The sequence below is a fragment of the Dipodomys spectabilis genome, unplaced genomic scaffold, assembly GCF_019054845.1.
Source record: "Dipodomys spectabilis isolate Male_0828 unplaced genomic scaffold, ASM1905484v1 ptg000098l, whole genome shotgun sequence".
In the NCBI taxonomy this organism is placed as follows: Eukaryota; Metazoa; Chordata; class Mammalia; order Rodentia; family Heteromyidae; genus Dipodomys; species Dipodomys spectabilis.
The window spans coordinates 19,201,349-19,219,823 of NW_024870775.1; the positions used below are offsets into that span (position 1 = coordinate 19,201,349).

The 18,475-nt window shown below is 43.0% G+C and overlaps 1 protein-coding gene across 1 annotated transcript in view; it reads right to left on the bottom strand.

The window, feature by feature from the left end:
* The window catches only part of Gldc (glycine decarboxylase), a 95,703-nt gene that overhangs the window by 63,055 nt on the left and 14,173 nt on the right, over window positions 1–18,475 (bottom strand). The window contains exon 3 of the mRNA XM_042686705.1: window positions 7,474–7,609. Coding sequence (XP_042542639.1) covers window positions 7,474–7,609 — 136 coding nt within the window. The remainder of the gene's footprint in view (window positions 1–7,473; window positions 7,610–18,475) is intronic.

The window sequence follows — 18,475 nt, forward strand, 5'->3', positions numbered from 1 at the left end:
ACTGCTTTCCAAAGTGGTTGAACAAGTTTACATTCCCACCAACAACAATGAAGTAAGGTTCCTTTCTGTCCACATCCCCTCCAGCATCTGTTCTTGTTAGAGTTCTTGATTTTTGCCATTCTAACTGGAGTGAGGTGGTATCTCAATGTCAGAACCATCATTTCACATGTAACAGACAGGCAGGCAGACAGACAAGCAGACAGATGGACAGACACATACAGAGGTATGTGTACAGGCACATAGTAGCTAGCTTATCTGATAAATAGGAATGGTTAGTATATTCATAGTTAGATCTAGAACAAACAAGGAGAAGCTTTCTTCCAAAAGAACTCAGGTCAGGTTGCTGGTGACTCATACCTGTAAACCCTAACTATTCAAAGGATGATATCTGAGAATCACAGTTTGAAGCAATCTGAGAGAATTACTTCCAACTAAATAGCAAAAAGCTACTAAATAACAAAAAGCTGAAGGTGGAGGTGTGGCTTAGTAGTAGAGTGCCATTCCAGTCAAAAAGCTAAGCAAAAGCTGAGCACCAGTGGCTCACACCTAGAATCCTAGCTACTCAGAAAGAGATCTGAGGATCATGGTTCAAAGCCAGCCCAGAAAAGTCCATGAAACTCTTATCTCCAATAAACCACCAGAAAAACCAGAAGTGGTGCTGTGGCTCAAGTGGTAGAGCTCTAACCTTGAGCTGAAGAGCTGAGAGACAGGACCCAGGCCCAGAGTTCAGGCCCTACGACAAAAAAAAAAAGCTAAGCAAGTGTGAGGCCTTGAGTTTAAGCCCCAATACCAACATACACACACATGCATACATCCACACACATCCACACACACACACACACACACACACACACACACACACACACACACACACACACACACATTCAGATGGTATCTGTATCTATATCCACTTTTTTTCAGTCTTGGCACAGAACTTAAAATACAAATAACCTTGGGGCTGGGAAGGTAGATTAGTGGTAGAGCGCTTGCCTTGCATGCATGAGGCCCTGGGTTCAATTCCTTAGCACCACATAAACAGAAAAAGCTGGAAGTGGCACTGGGGTTCAAGTGGTAGAACACTAGTCTTGAGTTGAAGAGCTGTGGAACAGTGCCCAGGCCCAGAGTTCAAGCCCCAGGACCGACAAAAAAAAACCCAAAAACACAAATAACCTAGTAGTTGCAATACATTTGTGTATATTTGACTCCTGCTCAAATATCTCTGTTGGTTCCCCATCCCACAGGAAAGAGCCCTGAATTTAATGAAGTCAGTAATTTACAACTGAGATTACTATCCTTGCAATATCAGCTGTTCAATTTATTTATTTATTTATTTATTTTGTGTGTGGGCTGTGGGGCTTGAACTCAGGGCTTGGGCGCTATCCCTCAGCTCTTCAGGTCAAGGCTATCACTCTACCACTTGAGCCACAGCGCCACTTCCCAGCTGTTCAATGTATTATTTTCCTCTTTTGTCCAATCTTCCTGCCTATATGAAACCTTTTATAACCCTAAGGTCAGGTTGTTAATTATCACTGTTAAAGGTAAAAAGCAGCCAGGCACTGGTGACTCATGCCTGTAATCCAACTATTCAGGAGGCTGAGATCTGAACATTATAGTTTGAAGCCAGCCTGGGCAAGAAAGTCCATGAGATTCTTATCTCCAATTAATCACCAGAAAATTGGAAGTAGACCTGTGGCTCAAAAGTGGTAGAGCACTACCCTTAAGTTTAAAAATTTAAGGACAGTACCCAGGCCCTGAATTCAAGCCCCACAACGGACAGATAGACCCCCAAAAAAGGTAAAGCTAGATGCCAGTGGCTCATAACTCTAACCCTAGGTACTCAGAAGGGCTGAGATCTGAGGATTACACGTTGAAGCCAGCCAGGGAAGGAAAGTCAGGGAGACTCTCATCTCTACTGAAAACTACCAAAAAGAAGGGGTGGGGGTGGGGGATGGGAAACAAAACAAAACAAAAAAAAACTACCCAAAGAAAAAATGCTGGAAGAGGACATGTAGCTCAAGTGGTAGAGCACTAGCCTTGAGCACAAAAACTCAGGCACAGTGCCCAGGCCAAAACTTTAACCCTCAGAACTAGCCAAAAAAAAAGGTAAAGAGCTTTAAAAGTGTTCTTTTACAAGATGACAAGCCTATGATTCCCTCCTTTTATTTTTTCCTCTGTAGTCTACTGGGTTTGTTGTTTTCTTTTGTGTGTGTATGTAGGTGGAGTTTGAACTCTGGGCCTGGGTGCTGTCCCTCAGCTCTACAGCTCAAGGCAAACGCTCTACTATGTGAGCCACAGCGCCATTTCTGGTTTTCTGAGTGATTTACTGGAGATAAGAGTTCACAGACTTTGCTGCACAGGGTGGTGATTCTCAGATCTCAGCCTTCTGAGTAACTAGGATTACAGGCGTGAGTCACTGGTGCCCAGCTTTTGTTGTTGTTGTTTTTTTAACTCTATGAAAATAAACAAACATTAGTGTTCCTAAGCAATGATCTATGAGTCTCACATTGATGAGTCATCCTCAGGCCTGAAGACAATGCTGATTCCAGGGGAGCTTGTCATTATGCCTACAAGTTTGCCTCATTTATGTAAGATCATTGCCATGAAGAAAGCTATTCAGGAGGCTGAGATGTGAGGATCACAGTTCAAAGCCAGCCTGGACAGGAAAGTCCATGAGACTCTTATCCCCAGTTAACTACCAGAAAACCGGAAGTGGCACTGTGGCTCAAGTGGTAGAGCACAATCTTTGAGCTGAATAGCTGAGGGACAGCACCCAGACCCAGAATTCAAGCCCCATGACCAACCAAAAAAGAAAACTGTGAATTGGGTGACAGTGGCTTATACCTTCATCCCTAGCTACTCAGGAGGCTGACATCCAAGGATCATGGTTCCAGTGAGCCCAGGCAGGTAAGTCTGTAAGGCTCTTAATTAACCACTAGAAAAGCAGAAAGTGGTGCTGTGGCTCAAGTACTAGAGTGCTGCCTTGAGCAAAAAAGAAGCTCAGGGATGTGCTCAGGCCCAGAGTTCAAACTGAAGAACCAGCACTTAGAGGAAGGAAGGAAAGGAGGGAAGGACGGTGGGAGGGAGGGAGAAGGAAAGGGAGGGAAGGAAAAAGGAAAGGGGGGGGAGAGAGGAGGGAAAGGAGAAAAAAAAAGGGGAAGGGGAAGGGGAAAGGGAAGGGGAAGGGGGAGGGTGGGAGGGAAGGAAGGGAAAGAGAGAGAAAGAGAGAGAGAGAAAGAAGGAAGGAGGGAGGGAAGGATGGACAGAGGAAGAAAAGAAAGGAACAAAGTAAAGATAAAGAAAACTGTGAACTGGGTACTGGTGAGTCACACCTATAATTTTAGTTAATCAAGAGGCTGAGATCAAAAGATCATGTTTAAAGCCATGTTTGTGTGTGTGTGTGAGAGAGAGAGAGAGTGAGAGAGATAGAGAGAGAAAGAGAGAGAACCTGCATATCTAATTGTTTTTAGTTTTGCTCAAATAGGATGCTGATATATACAACATGGTAGCGACAATTTTTCCAAACTAATCATCATAACCTTTTGTTTGTGACTTTTGAAATTGGGAAAGAATTGGGGTTACAAGAGAACATTCATGAGATTCTCTTATTTTAATCTCATTGCCAAAATTATACAAAACAGAAAGCCACAACAAAATTGTATATGTTCTGGTATTAATTACTGGTACTATCAGCAGTTGAAAACTTGGAACAGTAAAGCATATGAAACAAATTCTAGACCTGGTATAAATTTCCTGTTTTAAGCCCAAATGTTTGTATTCTTTCGAGGCTATGTGGCCCATTTATTTTCCTGTCACGTCACCGGAATTTGTTGGCTCCATTGCTATGGAAACCATTCAGAAGGCTGATAATGTGGGGTCTACCACCCACGTGTGTTCAGCCCTCTCCCTATCAGCAGTGGCAGAGTACAGCCTCTCTCTCTCTCTGTCTTGGGTTCAGATCAGATTTCAGAGAATGAAACAAAACAATATTCAAAATGTACCCCCAAAAACCCACTAAGACTGAAAAAGGAAGACAGTCTCACTCCCAAAATGCTGGTTCTTTCTAAAGTAAATGAACACAAATTGAACAAAGCACTTACAGCCAGGGAGCAATATGGGGACTATTCTTTATGGCCACCAAGAGCCAAGGCCCCAGGCCAGCACTCAGACAGCGGGAATGCGGCAGCCCATTCATGAACATCAAAGGCTGTTTTTATTATTTTCTTTTTTAAGGGAGAAGAGAGACAGTCCATTTGCTTTTGAAATCAATGTTGGACTTTCCCATTCAAACTTTTACCACTACTGAAACAAAAAGGGAACTCGTCACAGTGCAAACGTATTCACTCATATATTTCCAAAAGAAGAAAAACTCCCTTTTTCATGGCTCTATTGTCCTGGTATCTTATTGATTAAAAAGTTGAACATATTAAAACTTTTATTGAGGGCTGGGAAGGTGGCTTAGTGGTAGAGTGCTTGCTTAGCATGCATGAAGCCCAGGGTTCAATTCCTCAGTACCACATAAACAGACAAGCCCGAAGTGGCTCAAATGCTAACTTTGAGTGAAAGGGACAATGCCCAGGCCCTGAGTTCAATCACCAGGACTGGCAAATGTCATCCTCCCTTAGGATGATAAGGCAGATGTGGGGTACTACTAGATTTGTTCCTACAAAGATGTGACATGAATAACTTCATCTAGGACAGGGCTCTCTCATCCAGAAGCATAGGTGCACTTTCAGAAACAGACAAAAGGTCAAAATGTTTATTTATCAAAGTCTCCAGGTTTGTTTATTTGGAACATGTACTAGATGTGTTATACGCATAAATTGACATGTTGAATTGAGATCCTTTTGTACAACAATTTAAAGATAATAAAAACATAAACTTGGAGCTGGGAAGGTGGCTCAGTGGTAGAGTGTTTGCCTTGCATGCATGAGGCCCCCGGTTCAATTCCTCAGCCCCACATAAGCAGAAAAAGCTGGAAGTGGGGCTCAAGTGGTAGAGCACTAGTCTACAGCTGAAGAGCTGAGGGACAGCACCCAGGCCCAGAGTTCAGGCCCCATGACCAACAAAAAAAAAAAAAAAAAATTAACAAAAATTAAGAATAAAGAAATGGGCACCAGTAACTCATACCTGTAATCCTAGCTGCTCAGGATCTAAAGACCACAGTTCCAAGCCAGCCTGGCCAAGAAAGTCCATGAGACCTTATCTCTAATCAGCCACCAAAATGCTGAAGTAGAGTTGTAGCTCTAATAGCAGAGCACCAGCCTTGAGAGAAAAAGCTAAAGGAATTCATGCCCAGTACCAGTACAAAAATAAATACCAGCCAGGCACTGGTGGCTTATGCCTATAATCCTAACTACTTAGGAGGCTGAGCTGAGGATCATGGTTCAAAACCAGCCTGGGCAGGAAAGTCTGTGAGACCCTTATCTCTAATAAGCCACTAGAAAACCAGAAGTGGCGCTGTGGCTCAATTGGTAGAGTGCTTGCCTTGAGCTGAAAAGCTCAGGGACAGCACCCAGGTCCAGAGTTTAAGCCCCACGACCGACCCCCCCAAAAAAATATTCCTATTGATAAGTTGCATGATGTTCAATTAACTAAAAGTTGATTTCTTATGTGTGTTAAACTGAAACACAATCTCTGAATTTTTGGTACCAACCTATGAATTGCACAGACAACCATTCACTCTATCCTTATTTTTAAAAAAAAGGGGGGGGGGGGGGCTGGGAAGGTGACTCAGTGGTAGAGCGCTTGCCCGCATGCATTAGGCCCAGGGTTCCATTCCTCAGCACCACATAAGCAAAAACAAACAACCCGGAAGTGGCACTGTGGCTCAAGTGGTAGAGTGCTAGCCTTGAGCTGAAGAGCTGAGGGACAGCGCCCAGGCCCAGAGTTCAGGCCCATGACGGGACCCAAAAATAAATAAACAAACAAATTTGAAAAAAAAAGTTCCCACTACTGGAAGAAGAAACCCCTTAGGAGACTGTGAAAGCAGGCAGAAAAAAATTGAAGAAAATTAACAAGTTCATAGATGTTCTTAAGATCCACAGACTCCTGGTGTGAGCCCATTAAAGACTATGCAAAAAAAAAGTCTTAGCTTGAAATTGAAGTTACCCCTTAAACACTAACTTTATTCATTTTTTTCTTGGTCCTGGGGCTTAAACTCTGGGCCTGGGCGCTGTCCCTCAGCTCTACAGCTCAAGGCTAGCACTCTACCACTTGACAGCACCACTTCCCGTTTTCTGGCGGTTTATTGAAGATAAGAGTCTCCCGGACTTTCCAGCCCGGGTTGGCTTTGAGCCTTGATCTTCATATCTCAGCCTCCTGAGTAGCTAGGATTATAAGCATGAGCCACAAGCTCCATCTTTGAAACACTAACTTAATAAAACAACAACAACAACAACAAACCACTGAAGACATTACTTTTCCCCGTTTTTTTATTGCTACACTGGAAATAAGTATATTCTTGTATTCTCAAATAAGACCTCCTCCTTCGCAGACTAAGACATCATTTAAAAGTTTCGATTTAAATATTCTCGTATATGAAAAATGGCACTAATCCAAAAAAAGAGGGAAAGAAAGTTCTTCCATAAAACATTCTTTCCCAATGGACACATCTGCCTTCTGTCACCATTGGAGCCATAGCCCCAGCCTATGGAGGGATGGCCACAATGTTTTCCTGTTTGATGGTGGGGTATGCACCTATATTTGATTCTTTATGACATGTAGCACAGCAACAGAAAAATCAAACCAGTCTGGTAGTAGGCTTGGGGTTTTTCCTTAATTATAGGAGAAATGATTCAGTTATATGCTATCAGCGTGGACCTGGTGTGCACAGAGGACACAGATAACAGGAAACAATGCGCATGCATATGCACACTCGCTCAATTATCTGATTGGAAGACAAGATCATATATATATGGAAGACAAGATCAATGGAGCATGCACAGCTCAGGGCCTTATCTTTTTAAGAGCCCCAAGTGTTATAATAAAGCTGGTATGTATTATGATGTCCATTTATTTTACATGCATGCCTCTTCATTTTCAGTGGGTTGTGAACCCTGAAGTATTAGGGAAGGGAGGATGTGTTATCTGTCATCTTAAGGTCAATGAAAAGGACAAAGGATTGACACTCTCTCCCACCCTCCTACACTGACTCACTAAAATAATTCCAAACTCAGACATAGCCTGAAACCTCAGGATATCCAAAACTGAAAGTCTCTCTACCTACAGATTTGACATCCCACAGAAAGGCAGCATAGAGATTCAGCCATAGAAGAGGACATAATCATCAGCACCAACAACTTAGAATGCTAGGTTTTATATGGCTACAGTGGGAAGAAGGCTCAATTTCCTCAACACTTGAGTAAGGTCCCTGGAGCATAGTGACAGCAGTGGGGCTGAGTATCACTGTGTAAGTTCTGAGACATATGGTGAAGGATCCTGGTATTTCTGTTCTCTAATCAGCAAATACATTACCATCCTGAATTCTCCAGCAAGTTCCGCAAAATGGTTTGTGGCACTGAGCAGTTATAATAGCCCATGCCGATATACGATCTCCAGATCTGGTTTTGGCTTGAAATAGCATGGAGAGTTGCAAGGATTTCATTTTCACCTGATTGGAGAGAGAGAAATGTTAGAGAGAAAACACCCCAGAAGGGAGCTCTGATTAGAATCTAAAACACTGATTTTTGCCTGGGTATGTGGTTTAGTGGTAAGAGTACTTGTCTAGCATGCATAAAGTCCTGGGTTCGATTCCTCAGTAACCATATAAACAGAAAAAGCTGTAAGTGGAGCTGTAGCTAAGTGGCAGTGCTAGCCTTGAGCAAAAGAAACTCAAGGACAGTGCCCAGGCCTTGAGTTCAAGCCCCAGGGCTGGCAAAAAGGAAGAAAAAAAAAAAACAAACAAAAACCTTTGTTTGAATATTTGAGGGAAATGTAATTATCAATCCAACCAACACTATGTGCTACATGTGGTGATCTAGGTGGGGAAAAAAAAACAAACAAACTTTAAATAGCATTTAATTCCTAAGAATTTTTTGTTTTTACTCCTCATTTTTTTTAACCACTTGCCTTATTACACGTTTCTTCTGTTCCCTTTTCATTTCAGTTTATATTTACTCTAAATTGGATTTTTATCTCATTCTCAAGTAAATCATGTTTTCTCTTTTACATTTCCTTTTACTAGCTGAAAGCTCCCAAAATTGTAGTGTTATATTCCAGATGACCTATATTTCCTCTGTTATTGTTCTGCTGCATCAGAAACTTTCCCTTTGGGTAACTGAAAGGGCTAACTTAAAAAATAAAATCACCGGGCTGGGAAGGTGGCTCAGTGGTAGAACCCTTCCCTTGTATGCATGAGGCCCTGAGTTTGATTCCTCAGCACCACATAAGCAGAAAGAAAAAAATAAGTCAGAAGTGGCACTGTGGCTCAAGTGGTAGAGTGCTAGCCTTGAACTGAAGAGCTGAGGGACAGCGCCCAGGCCCAGAGTTCGGGCCCCATGACTGGACCCAAAAAAAAAAAAAAAATCACCCAGCCAGGCATCAGTGGATCATGCACATAGGCCTAACTACTTAAGAGGCTGAGGACTGTGGTTTGAAGGCTCTGACCAATAAAAGGGAGTTTTTGAGATTCCCTTTCAACACATAGCTGGCACAGTGGCGTGCACTTGTCTTCCCAGCTTCGTGGAAGGCTATGAAGAAGAAGGTTATGGTTCCAGGATAGCCTGGGCAGCAAAGTTTGGTGAGCCTCTGTCTCTATCTATAGAAGAAGCTGAGCATTGTGTACTTGGCATCCCAGATATAACAGGAAACTTAAAATACATAAATCACAGTCCAAGTGACCACCTGGACAGCAGACAAGACCCCTTCCAGGTGCTGGTGGCTCATACCTGTAATCCTACTTCTCTGGAGGCTGAGATCTGAGGATCATGGTTCAAAGCCAGCCTAGTCAGGGAAGTCTATGAGACTCTTATCTCCAATTAACCACCAGAAAACCAGAAGTGGCACTGTGGCTCAAGTGGTAGAGCACTTGCCTTGAGCTGAAAAGCTCAGAGACAATGTCTAAGCCCAGAGTTCAAGCCAACAACAACAGCAACAATAATAATAACAACTAGTGCAAAAAAGGGCTGAAAGCATAGCTACTGTACCTGCAAGTTTGATGCCCTGAGTTCAAACAAACAGAAATTACTCAACAACATAAAACATCCGTTATAATAAAAACATCTGAACCAGCATTCCCGTCAAGGCACTTAGTTAATGAAGTATAATATAAGGCTGGGAATGTGGCTTAGTGCTTGCCTAGCATGCATGAAGCTGTGGGTTCCATTCCTCAGTATCATAGAAACAGAAAAAAGCTGGAAGTGATGCTGTAGTTCAAATGGTTGAGCACTAGCCTTAAGTAGAAAGAGTCAGGGATAGAGCCCAGGCCCTGAATTCAAGGCCCAGGACTAGCAAAAAAAAAAAAAAAAATTATAAAATAATAAGAATTATAAATATCAGTTGGGCAACAGTAGCTCACACATGTAATTCTAGCTACTCAGGAAGCAGAGATTGGAGGATCAAGGTTTGAAGCCAGCCCAGGCAGACAGATCTGACAGAATCTTATCTTCAATTAACCAATACAAAAAAGACTAGAACTGGAGGTGTGGCTCAAGTAGAAGAGTGACAGCCTTGAGTGAAAAAGCCAAGCAAAAGCACAAGGCCCTGAGTTTAAGTTCAAGTACCAACATCCATAAAAAATAATTATTCTTTATCCTCAATGAAAACACCCTCTCTGCCCACAGATATACTCATCCTACTCCACACATGTGTATAGTAAGTAAATTCATAAGCAATGTGTCATTCTGCCACAGTAGATGGATTTAATGAAAAGTCTCTAGCCAAGTGCTGGTGACTCACATGTGTAATCCTATCTACACAGGAGGCTGAGATCTGAGGATCCTGGTTCAAAGCCAGACTGGGCAAGAAAGTCTGTGAGATTCTTATCTCTAACCACCAGAAAACTGAGAGTGTAGCTGTGTCTCAAAGTGGTGGAACTCTAACCTTGAGCAAAAAGAGCTTAGGGACAGCACCCAGGTCCTGAGGTCAAGCGCCATGGCTGACGAAAAAATGTCTCTATTGCCTTCTTCAGTGAGTTTATGAAATAAATAGAAATATAAAAAGTCAACATCTGAGGAAGCAGGCAAGGATAACTGCAGGAATAACTGCACAAGAAATCCAATCAACTTTCCGAAACAATCTTCTTAGAAGCAGAATGATTCACAAGCTCTGTAGGAAAGGAAATTAATTAGCAGTGCCTGGCAGGCCAGGCAAGCTTCAATTAAGATCCTGTATAAGAGGAACAGGTCCCTGGTACCCATTATGCTATTGGGACAAAGGGTCCAGCTCTCTAATGAGGACAGTCTGTGAAGGGGATTGCCTGTCAATCAGTAGTTAAGTCTTTAGAAGTCATAAGAATATTTTCTAGAAGGAAAATAATGACTCTTTGTACATTACATGAAGATTGTTCAAGTGTTGTAGAGGGATCACAGAAGAGAGATGCGGAACAGGAAGACAGCCAGGGGCCAGCACAACCATCTAGGAAGGAGAATGGCAAGAGGAGTGTTTTCAGTTGCATCCTGTCCCCCAAAGTGATGCAATGAAGTCTCACTCATCAGTACTGTAAATGTAACCATATTTGGAAGTCAAGACTTCCTGACACAATGGAGTTTAAATGTGACCATACTGAATTGGAATCATCCCCAATCCAGTGGCTGCTGGCCTTATAAAGAAGAGGAGCGGGACACTGGTGGCTCATGCCTGTAATCCTACCTGAGATCTGAGAATTATGGTTCAAAATCCTGGCTCAAAGTGGGAGAGTGGTAGTAGCCTTGAGCAAAAGAGCTCAAGGACAGCACACAGGCCCGACTGAGTTCAAGTCCCACAGTTGACCAAAGAGAAGAAGAAAAAGAAAAAAGAAGAGGAAGTTTGGACTTACATACACACTACCTAGGAGAATGCATATTGTAACAGAAGCAGAGATTTTAATGATGCATCTATCTACAAACCAAGGATTGTCAGCAAGGATTCATTGCTTGGTGAGAGCCCTGGAACAGATTCTCCTTCAGAGCTCCAAAATGGAGCCAACTTTGCTGTGCTTTGTGAAGGTGCTGTAAATCTACGTGTAGATTGCTGTCACTTCCCCTCCCTCCCCAGATTCTCTCTGGCTCAGATGTCAGGCAATTATCACCCTGAGTGTTGCTCATTCATTCTCATGGCTTAACACACTGAAGGGAATGGAGTCTTACAGTCACGTTCTACAACTGGTTGGGTGGAAATAACCAACTCAAGCTAATGTTAAACTGGCTTTATGCCTAGGGAAACATAATATAGTGGCATCTGAGATGATAATAGGTAGTTAAAATCAGGGGACTGGGAAGTTGGCTCAGTGGTAGTGTGCTTGCCTCGCATGCATGAGGCCCTGGGTTCAATCACTCAGCACCACAGAAGCAGAAAAAGCTGAAGTGGCTCTGTGGCTCAAGTGGTAGGGTGCTAGCCTTGACTTGAAGAGCTGAGGGACAGCCCGCAGGCCCAGAGTTCAAGCCCCACGACAGACAAAAATAATAATAATAATAATAAATAAAATCAGTAGGAGAGGGCTGGGAAGGTGGCTCAGTGGTAGAGCGCTTGCCTTGCATGCATGAGGCCCTGGGTTCCATTCCTCAGCATCACATAAGCAGAAAAAAAAAAAAAAAGCTGGAAGTGGCACTGTGGCTCAAGTGGTAGAGCACTAGCCTTGAGCTGAAGAGCTGAGGGACAGCGCCCAGGCCCAGAGTTCAGGCCCCACGACCAGACCAAAAAAAAAAAAAAAAAATCAGTAGGGGACCCAAGGATTATTTAGATGTGCAGTTTTCATAGTTAAACCCAGAAGATTCTTTCCATGCAATAGTATCTTACCACTTCCCTGTCCAATAAGAACACATGGGGCCTCAGAGACAGAAATTCGGCTAATGTGTCCTGGAGGGTTCCTTATTAGGTCGAATTATCTGGAGAATGCACTTCAAGGACTCAAATTCAGGAGGTCGGGGAGATGAACAGAAGCCATGGAACTCAAGGTCAGAATCTGAAAAGAGTTCTGATCTGAGCCAGATCCTAGTGGCTCACATCTCTAATCCTAGCTGCTCAAGTGGCAAAAAATCTGAGGATTGGAGTTCAGAAAGAGCTGGAACAAGGAAAGGAGACTCCTATCTCCAATTAATGAGCAAAATCTGGAAGTAGAGATATAGCTCAAGTGATAAAATTGGAGCAAAAAAGCCAGCTTGGAGAGAAAATAAGAGATAGCACCCGGTCCCTGTACCAGCATACACACACACATACACACACTCACACATACATACATACATGCATACATATATAAAACTGAATGAGTTAGCACCTATATATCAAGCTACTAGACATTTGAGCCATCAGGAATAGAATTAAGTACCTGATCACAATTCCTAAAGTGTAAATGGTGTGAGAAGACTCTCCCACTTGTTTGTCTATTGCTTACCATGACCAAACCCCCCCATATAAAAGCCATAATGGTCGGTAACGTGATGAACAGAGAGTTAAGCTAAAGTACTGTGATAAAAATCTGAGGCCTGGGATAGGAAGGTGGCTCAAGGGTAGAGTGCTTGCCTTGTATGCATGAGGCCCTTGGTTCGATTCCTCAGCACCACATAAGCAGAAAAAGCCGGAAGTGGTCCTGTGGCTCAAGTGGTAGAGCGCTAGCCTTGAGCTGAAGACCTGCGGGACAGCGCCCAGGCCGAGTTCATGCCCATGACCAGACCCTCCACCCCCGCCCCCCAAAAAAAAATTTGAGGCCTTGGGCTGGGAAGGTGGCTCAGTGGTAGAGTTCTTGCCTTGCATGTATGAGGCCCTTGGTTCGATTCCTCAGCATCACATAAACAGAAAAAGCCTAAAGTGGCGCTGTGGCTCAAGTGGTAGAGCGTTAGCCTTGAGCTAAGGAACTGAGGGACAGGGCCCAAGCCCAGCATTCAGGCCCAAAACGGACAAAAAAAAGGCCTTACCAGGAGCCAGTGGATCACATCTATAATCCTGGCTACTCAGGAGGCTGAGATCTGAGGACTGAAGTTCAAAGCCAGCCCAGGCAGGAAAGTGTGAAACTCTTACCTCCAATTAACCACCAGAAAACTGGAAGTGGCGCTGTGGCTCACGTGGTAGAGCTCTTGTCTTGAGCTGAAGACCTCAGGGACAGCGCCCAGGCCCAGAGTTCAAGCCCAATAGACAAAAACAAAACAAAACAAACAAAAACCCCACACAGCTTAGTATTTGAATTGTTTGAAATGATTGCTCACTGGTTGCACTCATGAAATCACATTTTGACCAAAGCTACAGAACATCTAATACATATATTTAGGAACTCCAGGTTTACTATTGTCATAAATGATGTCGAGAGTAATGGGCAGAAAGGAGAGGCAAGGGAGAAGCCCACAACCAGAGCCTATATGCTGAAATTGGACTTAGCAGAATCTAGTGTCTAAATCCAAGTTTTGGAGCACAAGGGAGTCTAAAAGCACCAAGGCATGCAATGCCCAGCACTGTCCCTTCACATATGCCTTGGGAAATAATTCCCTTTCTAGAGAAAATAGCATGGGTCCTTAGTTCTACAGTAGAGCTTTTTTCCTCCTTCCTAGTATGAGAAGCATCATAAAGAGGCAATTGTGTCATCCCACACCTGGGCAGCAGTACAAGGAAACGGTATGGACACAAGGAAGAAGATAAGATTTCCCCCAGGGCCAACCTCACGGCAGTGCACGCACATTCCTCCTACTTTTCCTTACAACTCTACTCAGCTCGGCTTGCTCCTACATACAAGCCTAATTTCTGTGTGAACTACACTGAAACTGCTCAAGAAGGGAAATGAGATGGAGAATAGAGGCATCTATTAAGAACCACTTGCAGAGAAACTCTTATATTCCAGGTGCCTGCCTTTAGCCAGGCAAAGTGAACTCTCAGCCAATGGCAGAATTCAAGCAATCCTTCAGGAACCTAAGCAGTAAATTCAGACATCTGCTTCAGACTTTGTTTATTCCCATCGCCAAGCATTGCACAATGCCTTGGTCCTGATTTTCCAAGAACAGAATTCAGTGGCTTCTCAGCAATGCTCAAAAATCACAGGTGAGACTGCTCCTGCTTCTCAAAACTCAGGAGAATTGCTTCCTTGCTCACTGTCATTCCACAGAAAAGTCTAGTTTCTAACAGCAACTTGCTTGCCACTGGGCACCAATGGCAAGAACTGTGCACAAGGGCTGGGAAGGTGGCTTGGTGGTAGAGTGCGTACCTTGCATGCATGAGGCCCTGGGTTCAATTCCTCAGCACATAAGCAGAAAAAGCTGGAAGTGGCACTGTGCCTCAAGTGGTAGAGAGCTAGCTTTGAGCTGAAGAGCTGAGCTGAGGGACAATGCCCAGGCTCAGAAATCAAGCCCCATGACCAACAAAAAAGAAGAAGAAGAAGAAAAAAAAGAACTGTGCACCAAAAACCATGCCAAACAAATGACTTCTAACAGAATAAGTTAATTTAGGTATAACATACTTGACTCATTGCTAGAGCTAGTGGTGTGTGTGTGCGTGTGTGTGTGTGTGTGTGTGTGTGTGTGTGTGTGTGTGTCGTGAGGCTTGAACTCAGGGTTGGGTGCTGTCACTGAGCTTTTTCATCCAAGACTAGCTCTCTACCACTATAGCCATTTGGAAGCTCTACTTCCAGCTTTTGTTGGTTAATGGTAGATTCAAGAGTCTCACAGAGGGTATTATTGGTGGCTCATGCCTGTAATCCTAGCTACTCAGGAGGCTGAGATCTGAGGATCTCGGTTCAAAGTCAGCCTGGGCAGGAAACTCCGTGAGACTCATCTCCAATAAACCACTCAGAAAACTGGAAGTGGCAATGTGGCTCAAGGCCCAGAGTTCAAGCCCCACCACTGACAAAAAAAAAAAAAAAAAGAGCCTCACTGACTTTCCTGCCCAGGCTGGCTTTGAGCCACAATGCTCAGCTCTCAGCCTCCTGAGTAGCCAGGATTATAGGTGTGAGCCACCAGTGCCCACTTTAGAGCTAGGTCTTGATTTCCCACATGTTAATGTGCATAAGAACTGGGCAAATGTCACTGAAATGGATGGGCAGACTACATAAGGCAAAGTATATGACACATCTAAACATACACATCCCGTTTCCTGCCCTTAACCTATTATTCCACACTTCACAATTATATGGAAAAATGTATCCTTCTTTTGCATATCAAAATGTTACACCTAAGGTTCTATGCAGTATCTATATTATGTTATTGTTTTTATTTTTGAAAGATGTAAACATATACCTATGTGTATGATATACATACATTATACATGTTTACATATATAAATATATTTATATATATATATATATATAAAACTGCATATATATGCTTGTACTGAACACAGCATATGTAGGATGAATCCAAAAAAGTCAAGATTATGAGTGAAAGGACTTTTGCTTTCCCCCATATATCTTTTGATGCTTTTGAGTTTTAAACCATGTGCCTATATTATTCACAGCAAAATTAAAGACCTGTCAAGCCTAGAGTACAATATTCTTGCTCAGGGCAGCCACTAGCCAGTGTCAGAGCCTCTTTCCGTGTACTTGGCAAGAACTAGGAAAAGGTCTTCAAGGAAATCATCAGGCCTGAAACCAACACACTCATATTTGAGTTTGTCCAGACAGTGTCATCAGTTTAAGAAAGGCCTTTCTCTGCCAGGGAAGAAGAGGAAAGCTGGGCCCAAATGTGAGGACAGAGATGGCCTTGGCAGATTTTTCTTGCCAACATGAAGATCCTGGGCTTCAAACCCAACCAAGGGACAGGGTGGGGTTTTAATCATGATTAATAAACTATGTGGGACAGTATATGTCAATTTTTTTTTTTTTTTTTTTTTTTTTTTGGCCAGTGGCTCATACCTGTAATCCCAGCTACTCAGGAGGCTGTGATCTGAGGATCATGGTCTGAGCCAGCCCAGGCAGAAAAGTCCAAGAGACTCACCTCCAATAAACCACTCAGAAAAAGCCAGAAGTGGTGCTGTGGCTAAGTTAGCCTTGAGCAAAAAGAAGCCAAGGACAGTGCCAGGGACAGGGCTCTGAGTTCAAGCCCCGCAACCAACAACAACAACAACAACAAATTCTAAGTGGGAACCCAAAACTGGGGTATAAACAGCTTCCTAATGCTTAACCTTTCCTTCACATCTACTAATTTGTAACATCCTTTTACTAACCCCATAACCACTTGGCTTAAGTCCATTTACCTAGCCCGTGTTTCTTCTGAGCAGAGGAGTGTTTTACCAAAATCTATTCAATCACAGAATTTGTTTATCATGGAAAGCAAGGCAAACCATATGCTGCAGAGTTTACAATGAAGGCCTTTGGAGACTACAGGAGAATGTGGCCAGGGCAGTGGCATCATGCAGAACTGACCTGTGGTTATGTCACCTCTCACCCTAGTCCTGTCAAGATTCTCCTTGCCTTCTTGCCCAGCCAATAAATGGGCTAGCTGACTCAGACGCCCCATGACTCATAGGGGCTAGCTTCCTTCTCAGGGCACCTCTACTTCCTTCAGCTCTAGGAGCTGAAGCATATTCTATTTCTAATGGTTCCTTGGACCCTTGTCAACATGTGATCAAGCCATCCTTGCAGTCTACCCTTCTCACTCAAAAGACACAGCTTCAAGACCCCACCAGCCAGGATCACTAGAAGAGTGATCACAGCAGGGAAGTGGGGTTGACAGAAGAGGCTATTATTTTTTTCCATGGATTGGCTCACCCACACTCCTTTCTGTCCTCTCATCACTTAATCTATAAGTGTTTGTTAAGAAACATACAGCGAAACCTTGCAATTCACAATCTTTGTGTGACACACCAAATGACCTATGTAACTAATCAGGCCAAGTGATTAGATTGAAATGAGAATCAGTGGAGGATTTGTTTGTTCTCTTTGATGCCTTATGGGTACATTGTTATGGACTGAAGAACAAGAACAAAAAGGGAAGAGTATGTTCTAAGAGTCTAACTCAAACACCTTGAACAAAAGATAATTTTTTATACATCAACAGATAAATCAAAGGGAGAAATTTGTAGTTCAATCCAGACTCTCATCAAATAAATTATAGTGTCTTTGTACACAGGCCATAGTGGGATCCTAGGCACATAGTAGGTGCTCAGAAATACAGGAGAACCAATATTGTCATGAACCTTCACCTAGGTTCTCAATTATAGATAGCCCAATATTCTTAATAACTCATCCATTATAGAAACCATAATGAGAAGTTAATACATTATTTGCCCATTTGTTTCAACCACGTTTCTAAAGCAAAAACTTTAGGGAACATTCATAAATGATAACTTGCTACTATTAAGTTAGTTCTGTGAAATAATAGTACCTAGTATAATTGCAGGTTTTCTGAGATTTTTTTTAACTTGTTTGTTTATGTGTCAATTGTGGGGCTTGAACTCAGGCACTGGGCCTGAGCACTGGCCTTGAGCTTTTTCACTCAAGGCTAAGGCTTGAACCACAGCATCACTCCTAGTTTTCTGGTGGTTAACTGGAGATGAGAGTCTCTTAGACTTTCCTGTTCAGGCTGGCTTTGAATCTCCATACTCAGATCTCAGCCTCCAGTAGCTAGGATTACAGGCATGAGCCACCAGTGCCTGGCAAAATTTTGTTTTATTAATTGCTCATGTTCAACAGGCACTAAAAATCTTTTCTATAAAGTTCTTGGGTGTTGTTTATTTTCGTAAAAAAAAATCTGAGCTTAATAAAACAAACAGTATAAAGGAGTTCCAATGAAAGATGCTAAAGCAGAGAAGACATTGCATGAACAAGACTTTGTTAGGGGGCAAGTAACAGTGGGAAGTAGAATGAAGATGAATTTGGTTGAGGTAGGTTACATTTTCTTGAATGTATCAAAACAGAACAAAGAAGTCTGTTGGAATTGTTTTAAGAAGGGGAGAGTAGGAAGTGGAAATGTGGCTTAGTAGTAGAGTGCTTGCCTAGTGTTCATGAAGCCCTGGGTTCAATTAGTCAGTACCACATAAACAGAAAAAGCCACTAGGCACTGTGGCTCAAGTGGTGGAGTGCTCGCCTTGAGCAAAAGAAGCTCAGGGACAGTGCCCAGGCCCTGAGTTCAAACCCCAGGACTGGCCAAAAAAGGAAGGAGGAAGAAAGGAAGGAAGGAAGGAAGGAAGGAGGAGGAGGAGGAGGAGGAGGAGGAGGAGAAGGAGAAGGAGAAGGAGGAGAAGGAGAAGGAGAAGGAGAAGAAGGAGAAGGAGGAGAAAGAGAGTAGGATGGAGAGAGTGACACTGGAGGTGGTGTTGATCAGGATACACTGTATATGTGTGTAGATACGTTACAATGAACCACTCCTTCTATAACTGCTAATATAAATGAATGAATAAATGGAAAATACCTGAGGAGTGGTCAAAA